Below are 10,807 nucleotides of genomic sequence, written 5' to 3'. Positions count from 1 at the left end.
CATGAGAACGTCTCGGTTACGTATGTAACCCTCGTTCCCTGAAGGAGGGAATGGAGACGTCACATCGGTGACCGACAAATTGGGATTCTTCTAGAGAGACCAATCCACTTTGAGTTTAAACTAAACGAAGCAATGCACATTGGCATGCGATAATTGCATCCAGCTGCCGCTGATCACAGCGTGAGCATAAAAGGGCAGCCGGAGCAACGCCTACCAGGTTTTCGCTGAGGAGCCGAGCCGGTAACCCGGTGACTGACGAATTGGGATCCCTACCAAAGCGCCATGGACGCTGCCCCCTTCCAGTGTCCTGTGCGAGCCGCATGCGCCCCTTTTTGGTGTAGGCCGGGGCTCGCAACAAGAAGACCAGTCACCGTTGTCATAGCACTATCCACTCAGTGAGATTCGATAACACTGGGAAATCGTACCCGTTCCACTTGAAACAGGAACGTTGCGGAAGCCCCATCCTTCCCGAAGGAGGTTTCGGAAGCACTTACACATATGAACATCCGTTTAGGTGCATATGGAAGATTAGAGGTGATTATAACCCTCTTGGAAATGGCAGAAGTCTGCCGGGGAAACAGGCTCTGAGGCTATACCGTGGACTTTACACATATGGGATCCACTCAGGTCTCTACATATGTAACCTAGTCCTCTACCGGTTCTCACGGATTCATCGAGTGAGGGCCTGGCGCCGGACGTTCCGCCACGTCTGGCTGCCGAGGGGATGGAGGAGCTCGACAGGGTCTACAGTACGGACACTCTGGAGCAGTTTTAGCAAGCCGACACTAAATAGGGGCCTCTCAGTACCTCTACCCGTTTGAGGTGAGAACACAGGAGGATACCGGGTCCACACGAAGGAAATATAATCTAGCGAACGTGTTGGGGGTCACCCAGGCCGCAGCTCTACAAATATCTGTCAGCGAGGCGCCACAAGCCCAGGAGGATGCAACACTTCTAGTAGAGTGAGCTCGCAACCGCAGCGGGTAGGGCACACCCTGTGCCTGATAAGCCAGGGTGATGGCATCCACTACCCAGTGGGCCATCCTCTGCTTAGAGATGGCCTTCCCCTTCTGCCGGCCTCCGTAACAGACAAAGAGCTGGTCTGAGGTCCTAAAGCTTTGTGTCCGGTCTACGTAGCATCTCAGGGCTCGGACGGGACAGAGCAAAGCTAGGGCTGGGTCTGCCTCCTCCCACGAATGCGTGCAGGTCCCCTTCCCTCTTGATGGAGGCCAGTGCAAGCAGGAGCAGAGTTTTCATTGAAAGACACTTTAGCTCGACTGACTGCAAAGGCTCAAATGGGCCCTGCTGTAGTGCTTTGAGCACTAGATACAGTTACCAAGAGGGTATAGAGGGGGTCCGGGGAGGATTTAACCTTCTCGCCCCCCTAAGGAATCTGATGACCAGGTCATGCTTCCCTACCGACTTCCCTTCCACAGGGTCATGGTTAGCAGCAATCGCAGTGACATAGACTTTAAGGGTGGAGGGAGACAGCCTTCGCTCCAACCCTTGCTCTCCGTAACAGACAAAGAGCTGGTCTGAGGTCCTAAAGCTTTGTGTCCGGTCTACGTACCATCTCAAGGCTCGGACGGGACAAAGCAAAGCTATGGCTGGGTCTGCTTCCTCCGGGGGCAGCGCTTGCAGGTTCACTACCTGATCCCTGAAGGGGGTAGTAGGAATCTTGGGCACATTGGGGACAGGGCCTCAATATTACCTGGGAGTCAGCCGGCCCAAACTCTAAGCACGAATCGTCGACCGAAAATGCGTGCAGGTCCCCTTCCCTCTTGATGGAGGCCAGTGCAAGCAGGAGCAGAGTTTTCATTGAAAGACACTTTAGCTCGACTGACTGCAAAGGCTCAAATGGGCCCTGCTGTAGTGCTTTGAGCACTAGATACAGTTACCAAGAGGGTATAGAGGGGGTCCGGGGAGGATTTAACCTTCTCGCCCCCCTAAGGAATCTGATGACCAGGTCATGCTTCCCTACCGGCTTCCCTTCCACAGGGTCATGGTTAGCAGCAATCGCAGTGACATAGACTTTAAGGGTGGAGGGAGACAGCCTTCGCTCCAACCCTTGCTGCAAAAAGGAAAGCACGACCCTAATCGGGCATTTCCGGGGTCTTCTCGGTGAGAAGAACACCACTCGACGTACAGGTTCCACTTCAAGGCGTAAGCGTGTCTCGTAGACGGTGCTCTCGCTGGGCTCACTGGGGGAAACGCATACTTGCGCAGGCCCCACGGCCAGCTATGTGCCAGTGCGTCCATGCTGAGTGTTCCCTCGGTCAGGGAGGAAAACAACTGGCAGTGAGAGGTTTCTGGAGAGGCAAACCGCAGACCACCTTGTCGGTTGATGTGCGCAACGGTCGCCGTGTTGTCCGTTCGGACCAGCACCTGCTTGCCTTGTAAGCTCCCTTTGAGACGTTTCAAGGCAAGGCGCACTGCTAACAACTCTAGGCAATTGATATGCCAGTGTAGTTGGGGGCCCGTCTATACCCCCGACACTGCGTGCCTGTTGTACGTGGCCCCCCAGCTGGTGGTGGAGGAATCCTTGTAAACCACAGCATGCCTGGAGACCAGTTCTAGGGGCACCCCTGCCCAGAGAAACGCAAGGTCTGACCACGGGGTGAAGGTTTGGTGACAGGCCGGTGTAACTTGGACCCGGTGAGTTCCGCGCTGCCACGCCCACCTCGGAGGCCCAGCGGTGTAACTGCTCGGCGGCCCGGGAAAGCTTAGCCGCCATCTCCGGATCCGATTCAGGCGTTGCCACCGTCCCGGAGGAGCTCCGCCCCCTGGAGGAAACGGAGCCTGGCCCGCAGCTCCAAGATGGTCATCTTCCCGCAATGGGAACATGACTCATCCGCTAACGCCACCTCAGCATGTTTAATGCCCAAACATCTGGTTTAATGACCATCACACGACGCCAGGTAACGACCGCATGCAGAAACGCACGGGTGAAACAGCATCTTTAAAAAGACGTGTAAGCTCTTTTAGAGAAAAAGGCTCTTTCAGGGAAATGCTCTTTTACATGCTGAGACACACAGGGGAGATGGCCGCTTACAGCACAACAGGGGGTAATGCAGCCTGAAGTGCGCAACCCACTCGACAAAGGAACAACCACTGCTGAAGCGCCGTCCACCAACACAAGAAGCTCCCTAGAGCGCGCTAAGCTCGTCACACACGAAGCAGTTTTGTAGGAACAGAACGATGTTGTCGCTCGGCTCCAAAGCGAAAAGCTGGTATGCGTTGCACCGGCTGCCTTTTTATGCTCACGCTGTGATCAGCGGCAGCTGGATGCAATTATCGCATGCCAATGTGCATTGGCTCGTTTAGTTTACACTCGAAGTGGATTGGTCTCTCTAAGCGAGATCCCAATTCATCGGTCACCGACTTGACGTCGAGAGTGACCGACTGAAAGGGAACTGGACATCAATCAACGCCTGCAAACCCAATAACATAAAGCTCAATGGAACAGAGGTGATGGCAATTTTTTTGGAAATCAGCTTAACTGCTGCTTTAAAAAAAGTTTTTAGTTGCATCTTCAAAACCGTAGGAATTCTGTCTCAAGTAATTTTGTCTGTTCCTCTTTTACAGTTTGTGGAAATGTCTGTAGTTTCTTCCACAAGAGAGAATAGTTAGATCCTCTTCAATGAAAAGAATAAAAATCATTTTCAAAATTTCTTCAATACAGGTAATATAATAGCAGAGTAAAAAAAGTTTTAAACTTACTCGTTCAGGTGATAGTGTCACATCCAGGTAGGTGTCGTTTGTTCTTTTTCCTTTTTTTCACATTTTCACTTTCACTCTTCCGGTACTTGCCATTGGTCAGCCGATTCTGTCAATCTCAATTACTAATACTGATTTGTGCATCCAGAATCTGGGAAGAAGCAAACAGGTATAAATGTCGCATTGCGCAACAACAGGTTTCCGATTTCTGTCTAAATACAACAGGAGCGATCACCACCCTGTGTATTTTGAGGATTATAGTACACTTGAAACGGCAGTGTAAGAATTCATGTTCTTATGAAAAAAGTTGAAATGCATTTGCATTTTTTGATGCTTGTTACTTCTTTGAAATGGTTAACAGTTTTGATGATTTTTCCACTTTTAAAACTTGTTTACTTTATGAATTAAAATGCTAGAGGAGAAGGTTAAATTGATTTTTTTTTGTTTATTATTATTATTTCTTTCCCCAGTAAAAATGCATTTCAGTCATTGCTGTCAATGACTGTCATTTCACCTACATTTTACACTTTACTGCATGCATATGGTACAAATAGCTCTTAAGTCTCAAATTTTTAAGCCAAATTTAAAAGAATTCAATATATTAAACAGCATTTTAAACCATTAAGAAAGCACTTTTTTTTTGAGTGAGTGACATTACTTTGTGAGTAACATTAAGATACAAGCTTTGGGTTTACATTGTTTTTAATTGTTTATTATATTTCACATCCACACTATTATCATACATATTACTTAACAGAGCTAGAATTTTAATTGAACATATATATATATATATACAGGTATAAATGTCGCATTGCGCAACAACAGGTTTCCGATTTCTGTCTAAATACAACAGGAGCGATCACCACCCTGTGTATTTTGAGGATTATAGTACACTTGAAACGGCAGTGTAAGAATTCATGTTCTTATGAAAAAAGTTGAAATGCATTTGCATTTTTTGATGCTTGTTACTTCTTTGAAATGGTTAACAGTTTTGATGATTTTTCCACTTTTAAAACTTGTTTACTTTATGAATTAAAATGCTAGAGGAGAAGGTTAAATTGATTTTTTTTTGTTTATTATTATTATTTCTTTCCCCAGTAAAAATGCATTTCAGTCATTGCTGTCAATGACTGTCATTTCACCTACATTTTACACTTTACTGCATGCATATGGTACAAATAGCTCTTAAGTCTCAAATTTTTAAGCCAAATTTAAAAGAATTCAATATATTAAACAGCATTTTAAACCATTAAGAAAGCACTTTTTTTTTGAGTGAGTGACATTACTTTGTGAGTAACATTAAGATACAAGCTTTGGGTTTACATTGTTTTTAATTGTTTATTATATTTCACATCCACACTATTATCATACATATTACTTAACAGAGCTAGAATTCTAATTGAACATATATATATATATATATATATATATAGTTACACCAAGACAATACAGCAAACCACAGAGATGCATTAGCAAACAATTTATTAGGTACAAATGCAGTAAATCCATATAGTTTTGTCAAAACAGTAGACGTCACCCTAGAAATGACCCATGATTCAAGTTGTTCCTTGTAACAGTCTTAATCTAGGTGCATTTGTATGCAGATCACCCTGATGAGTTCAGACGGGCCGCTGTAGTTCAACCTCTGAACCGTAGATGGATGCCTCTGATAGTTGTGCTGGTTTATCCCGCTTTTCCTGATGCTCCAAACATCTTGTTCTACAATCCCAAACGCTTACAACAGCAATGACAACAACAGTGAGGACTGTGAGCAGAACTAAAGCTGAAACCTAATAAACACACACACAAAAGTAAGGAAAATAGCTAACACTTTAGAATAGGGAACAATTATTTACTATTATAAGTGTTCTTTGTCTGCTTTAAGTAAAGGGTAACACTTTAGAATAGGGAACACTTATTCACTATTAACTACGACTTTCCCCTCAATAAATTCCTAATTTGCTGCTAATTAATAGTTGCTGAGGTAGTTTTTAATTTGAGGTTTTGGGTAGGATTAGGATTGTAGAATAAGGTCATGCAGAATAAGGCATTAATATGTGCTTAATTAGTACTAATAAATGGCTATTCTAGTAATATGCATGCTAACAAGCAACTAGTTAAGAGACCCTAAAATAAAGTGTTACCGAAAAATAATATATATAGTTGATAATATGGTAAAAAAAAAAAAAAAGTAAAAAATGTACAGTAGACTCACTCTTGAGTAAAAAATATTTTTTTCGGTCAGTTCTCGCAGTTCTGTTCCATTTACTTTACCGTCCCCTACTCCAGTGGGTTTGCACCATTTTATCTGGAGCTCTTCATCCAAGACGTAATCTCCTTCCCAGTGTGCCATGCCACACGCAACATATTCACCTTCAAACAGCAACAGAAACATCCACAATGAAGGCGGAATCAGACTAAATAAAAAGAGCCCAGCACAATGAGAAGATGAACGTCTGCAAGGTCTTTGGATGAACATCATCATAGTCAGAGCCAGAAGAGCAGGTCCAAGAAAGATGAAGCTGATCAGTACTGCGTTAAGGCCTGGGGTACATGGGCACGAAAATCCCTGATCCATTAACAATTCCAGTCCGATTAATACAACGGTAAATGGCAACGTGCCAAATCCTGGAGTTTTTCTGAGCTGATTTTCCAGGTTGTTCGCAAATTGTTCTGGTAACGACATCTTCACCAATGTAATTCGGTCACTTTGATGAGGCTTTGCACACCTTCTGTTGTAAGGCAATGTCCTCCGTTTTTCCTGAAATGGAAATTATAGTGGATCAAACCTGTTAAACAAGGAAGAAAATGAAAATAATTCTACACGCAACATGAATAAGCCATTGTTCTTACATTATGTATGCAAATAAGTGTACATTTCAATAACAACTAAACGCATTGAAAATGACAAGAAAACACATTTTATTTCATAGTTCTTGGTCCAAAATCACATTAGGTGTATCTGTATGTATTTAAATAATAAATGTCCTACATGTCCCCTTATTCAACAGCAACCTGTACGATTGCACAGTGCAATATCAAGCTAGTTTATTTTGTAATTAAAAACACTTCAACCCAAAGTGAAGACGGACCAGTAAACTGTGTACATCGTTTTGTATAAAAGTTCTACATTTAATACATTTCCAGAAAATACAAGCAAACCGGACGAGTTCTCGCAGTTCTGTTTCATTCACTTTACCGTCCCTTACTCCAGTGGGTTTGCACCATTTAATCTGGAGCTCTTCATCCAAGACGTAATCTCCTTCCCAGTGTGCCATGCCACGCGCAACATATTCACCCTCAAACAGCAACAGAAACATCCACAATGAAGGCGGAATCAGACTAAATAAAAAGAGCCCAGCACAATGAAAAGATGAACGTCTGCAAGGTCTTTGGATGAACATCATCATAGTCAGAGCCAGAAGAGCAGGTCCAAGAAAGATGAAGCTGATCAGCTCCATGTTAAACCCAGGGTTACATGGGCAGGAAAATTCCTGATCCATCAACTTCTCCAGTCCAATTAGTGCAAAGCAAAAATGCAGAGCACCAAAAGAAGCTGTTTTTCCATCTGGTTTTTCTGAATTGTTCAAAAACAACTCAAGAAACACCATCTTTCATGAACAATGAGAAACTGGCCACTTTGAAGTTCACAGGCTTACTTCGGACCGAATGAATGACTGAGACCTTTTAAACAGTTAAGATCATATATTTGTTTACAGAACAATGTGTATCAGCAAATCTCATATACAGGGATTTGGGATCGTTATTATTAACTATTTACATGGTCATTAATCATAAACTATGAGACAAGGAACATTGAAAAAGAACAATGGCATGCAAACGGGAGTAAACTTCATTCTTTTAGATTGGGAGTAAATCAGACACGCTCCATTGAACTAAATTCAATGAAATTCATCAGAACTAAATTAGATTGTGTTTGTCCAACAAAATGAAAACAAACAGCATTATCCCATATCATTGTACATGACAGCATACAGCAGATATTTACACTCAATTTAAACTCATATCATCAAATTAGAAGACATTAGATGAAGTGTTTCTGACTTCTGACAAAGATGCAAAGGTTACATAAAAACACACAAAACTATGTAAAACCGAATAAATCATTTATGACAAAAACACATAGTCATATTAAAAATATGTTTTTTTAATTAAACTGCTAATAAAGTGATAAACAATGTACTTACATACTTTGTTGATGCACCGTCTGTTACTGAAAGTGCTCGAACAGCTGCTAGTTTCCGCAGGAAAATAAATACATAAAATAAATAAATACATAACTAAATAAATAACTCAGACTATACTTTAGTTTATTTGTAAACTTTTGTGGTTACTGAAATGCTGTTTGAAAACACTGTAAAATATAACTTAGGTATGAATAATTAAAATACCAAAGCTTCCCTTACATTTTCACAAAGTCACCTGTTGGACATTTCCATCAGTTTCACGATGGCTGGTCTTAATAAATCGCATTAAGCATTATTAGTTTACTTTTAAACTCTACATGAACTATCAGGCAAAAAAAGGGAGGGGGGAGTGTTGTAGGTGACTCCATGTATTCTGCATTTAAAGCAGAAAGATATATTTCAAATATATTTCTTATTTACTGCCAGCAGCAAATAAATTCACAAACACAAAACAGATAAGCAACAAGATGCCACAAAATCATAACAACCACAGAAATCAGTCTACTTTCTTTATTTGTGCAGTATTGTTTCTTAAAACATATTCTATGCTCCTTATATATTTATATATGTTAAACATGGTTGACATATGGTTATAGTGCTATAGTTTGTTGGGTTATTGTGACAAAAACTTGTGAACTGTAACTTAATTATGTCTTGATAATTAAATGTTGAAATGTTAAATAATTGTTTTCATGCTTTTCATGCTGTCATCTTACTATAATAAAGAGAAGAGTCATGCATACATGCAAAAAGAGAATTAAGAAAATTAAGCTGTTTATTCTCTTTTTGAAAAAACAACAAGTGGGTGTGTACTGATGGTGGAGGTGGGGCTGAGCTCTACATCATCCTGTCCTTGGTCATTTTCTTCACTGTGTCTCTCTATTCGTCCACAGAATAACAACAGCCGACTTGGGCAGCGGTCACATTTTCCACTAATGCAGCAGTCATGAATACCCACAACAGCAAGTGACAAGGCACTGAAGATAGAGATCACAACATAACCTGCACACTGAAAGAAAAAGAAAAAAACATAGTTGAATGTATGTTGTGTGTTTTGTACATCAGATGTAATTCATGCAATTTACCTGAGACTGATGAATATATTTGCGCGTCAAATCTCGTAACTCTGTCTCATTTCGCAATCCTTCGATAGGTTTACACCACGACTTGTTTTGATCAAAATTAGGAACATAAACTCCCTTCCATTCTGTCATGGCACAAGCAACATAATCACCATCAAGTAACAACATGAAGATCCACATTACAGATGGAATCAGACAAGATATGAGAGCTTTAGGCCAGTTCTGCCGATTATCATCATATGCTCCTTTGGGGCAATGAAACCATCCATATCTAAGAGGCCTTAACATGTGGAACATTATAACCAAGGCAAAAAAAGCAGGTCCAATGAAGATGGACACTGTTAGCGTTGTATTCTGATCAGATCTGCACGGGCATGTGAAGGTATGATTCATCACAACCATAAATCCAAATAACAAAAAGCTCAGTGTAACAGAGCCGAAGGCAGCAAAGGTTTTCAGGATTTCTCTTTGTTTCTGTAGCAATGACATCTTCTGAGATGATTTTGGCTGCTTCTATCTCTCTTATAGTCTGTAGTCCAGTTCACAAGTGCACAAATTCTGGTCAGATGCCCTTTAATGAAGAAGATACAAAAATATTATTAATATCAGCAGAATGACTGAATATGTTTTGAACATCAATGGTGCAAGGAACATTTAGCACAACAAAAATGAAAAAGGTATATCTAAATGCTGGGTCCCACTTTATATTAAGTGTCCCTAATACCTGTGTACTTACATAGTAACTAGATGTGTACATAGTATGTAACCACAGTGTAAGTACACATTGGTACATAGTATCTACAGCTCTAATGTTTGTGTAACTACACATATGTAACAACCCACTGAATGGTATGTGTAAGTACAAATGTGTAACAGGACATTGGTAACAACACTTTTTGGTAATGAAAGTACAAATGTGTAACAGGACTAACAGCACTTTTTGGTGAAGAAAGTGTTACACTTTATATTAGATTTATCATGTAATTACTCTGATGTTACACAGCAGCGGCCAGTAAGTTAGGCTTTACATATAAATTGTGGGAAAGAACAAATAATTTTAATATGAGCCTATTTTTGTGTGTGCTATGCAATTTTATGTTTATTAGAGTTGTATAGTCTGCTTAGTGATAACCAGTGTTGGGGAGTAACTAGTTACAACGGACGGCGTTACGTAATTTAATTACAAAATAAATGTATCTGTAATCAGTTACAGTTACTAAGAAAAAATGTGTAATTAAATTACAGTTACTTATGAAAATGTTAACGATTACAAAGGGGATTACATTTGAATATTTACATACATCCACATACAGATTTAATTGATTACTTTCCCAAATTGCACTGACTACTCTGAGACATATGGCCCTATAATTTCCGCGATGCGGAAAACACAGACTGGTTCGTAGAATCCAGTCATAAAAACGGAAGTCCTATAGCCTAACGCGGACGGAATATGCCACATTTTGGACGAATAAATCAAAAGTAGGTCAGTGTACTTGAATCAAAACGCAATATGGACTAGTGTCTGTGAATATTAAGCCGCAAAAAGACAATATATGAATCCTGCACATTCTGCGTGTCTGTGGAAATCAGGCGCGGACTAGCCATCGGGAGAACCGGGACTATTCCCGGTGGCCTGGCAGCCGATTTGGCCCACTATTTTAATATTATTATTGTATAGTTGCCTGCCGAATGTACTAAAGCGATTATTTCCGAATTCGCCATTCGATAATTAAATCTCTAATAAATCATGAATCGGTTAGTCGTGACTGGCAATGCTTCGGCTCGCACACTCTCCGC

At 41.2% G+C, this 10,807-nt stretch overlaps 2 protein-coding genes across 2 annotated transcripts; both read right to left on the bottom strand.

The window, feature by feature from the left end:
- Positions 1–5,336: 5,336 nt before the first annotated feature.
- On the bottom strand, positions 5,337–6,403 carry LOC107751481 (uncharacterized). The gene is made up of 2 exons (XM_016567222.1): positions 5,933–6,403; positions 5,337–5,507 (listed from the first exon to the last, which is right to left on the bottom strand). Exons 1-2 carry the CDS (start codon positions 6,401–6,403, stop codon positions 5,337–5,339), a joined length of 642 nt encoding a protein of 213 aa, XP_016422708.1.
- Positions 6,404–8,432: 2,029 nt separating this feature from the next.
- LOC107751485 (uncharacterized) lies at positions 8,433–9,574 on the bottom strand. The gene is made up of 2 exons (XM_016567225.1): positions 9,011–9,574; positions 8,433–8,934 (listed from the first exon to the last, which is right to left on the bottom strand). The coding sequence occupies exons 1-2, from the start codon at positions 9,494–9,496 to the stop codon at positions 8,701–8,703; spliced, it is 720 nt and encodes a 239-aa protein (XP_016422711.1). The 5' UTR covers positions 9,497–9,574; the 3' UTR covers positions 8,433–8,700.
- Positions 9,575–10,807: the final 1,233 nt, after the last annotated feature.

This window comes from Sinocyclocheilus rhinocerous, unplaced genomic scaffold (genome assembly GCF_001515625.1).
Source record: "Sinocyclocheilus rhinocerous isolate Xijiao unplaced genomic scaffold, SAMN03320098_v1.1 scaffold2046, whole genome shotgun sequence".
In the NCBI taxonomy this organism is placed as follows: domain Eukaryota; kingdom Metazoa; phylum Chordata; class Actinopteri; order Cypriniformes; family Cyprinidae; genus Sinocyclocheilus; species Sinocyclocheilus rhinocerous.
Note: the sequence above shows the minus strand (reverse complement) of the source record. Positions and strands in the feature narration are given on the sequence as shown.

Coding starts and splice junctions, on each gene's coding strand:
- LOC107751481 (XM_016567222.1), bottom strand. CDS start 6,403: ATGTCGTTACCAGAACAATTTGCGAACAACCTGGAAAATCAGCTCAGA. Junction 5,508..5,932: donor AAAATATTTTTTACTCAAGA/GTGAGTCTACTG, acceptor TGTGTTTATTAG/GTTTCAGCTTTAGTTCTGCT.
- LOC107751485 (XM_016567225.1), bottom strand. CDS start 9,496: ATGTCATTGCTACAGAAACAAAGAGAAATCCTGAAAACCTTTGCTGCC. Junction 8,935..9,010: donor AATATATTCATCAGTCTCAG/GTAAATTGCATG, acceptor TTTTTCTTTCAG/TGTGCAGGTTATGTTGTGAT.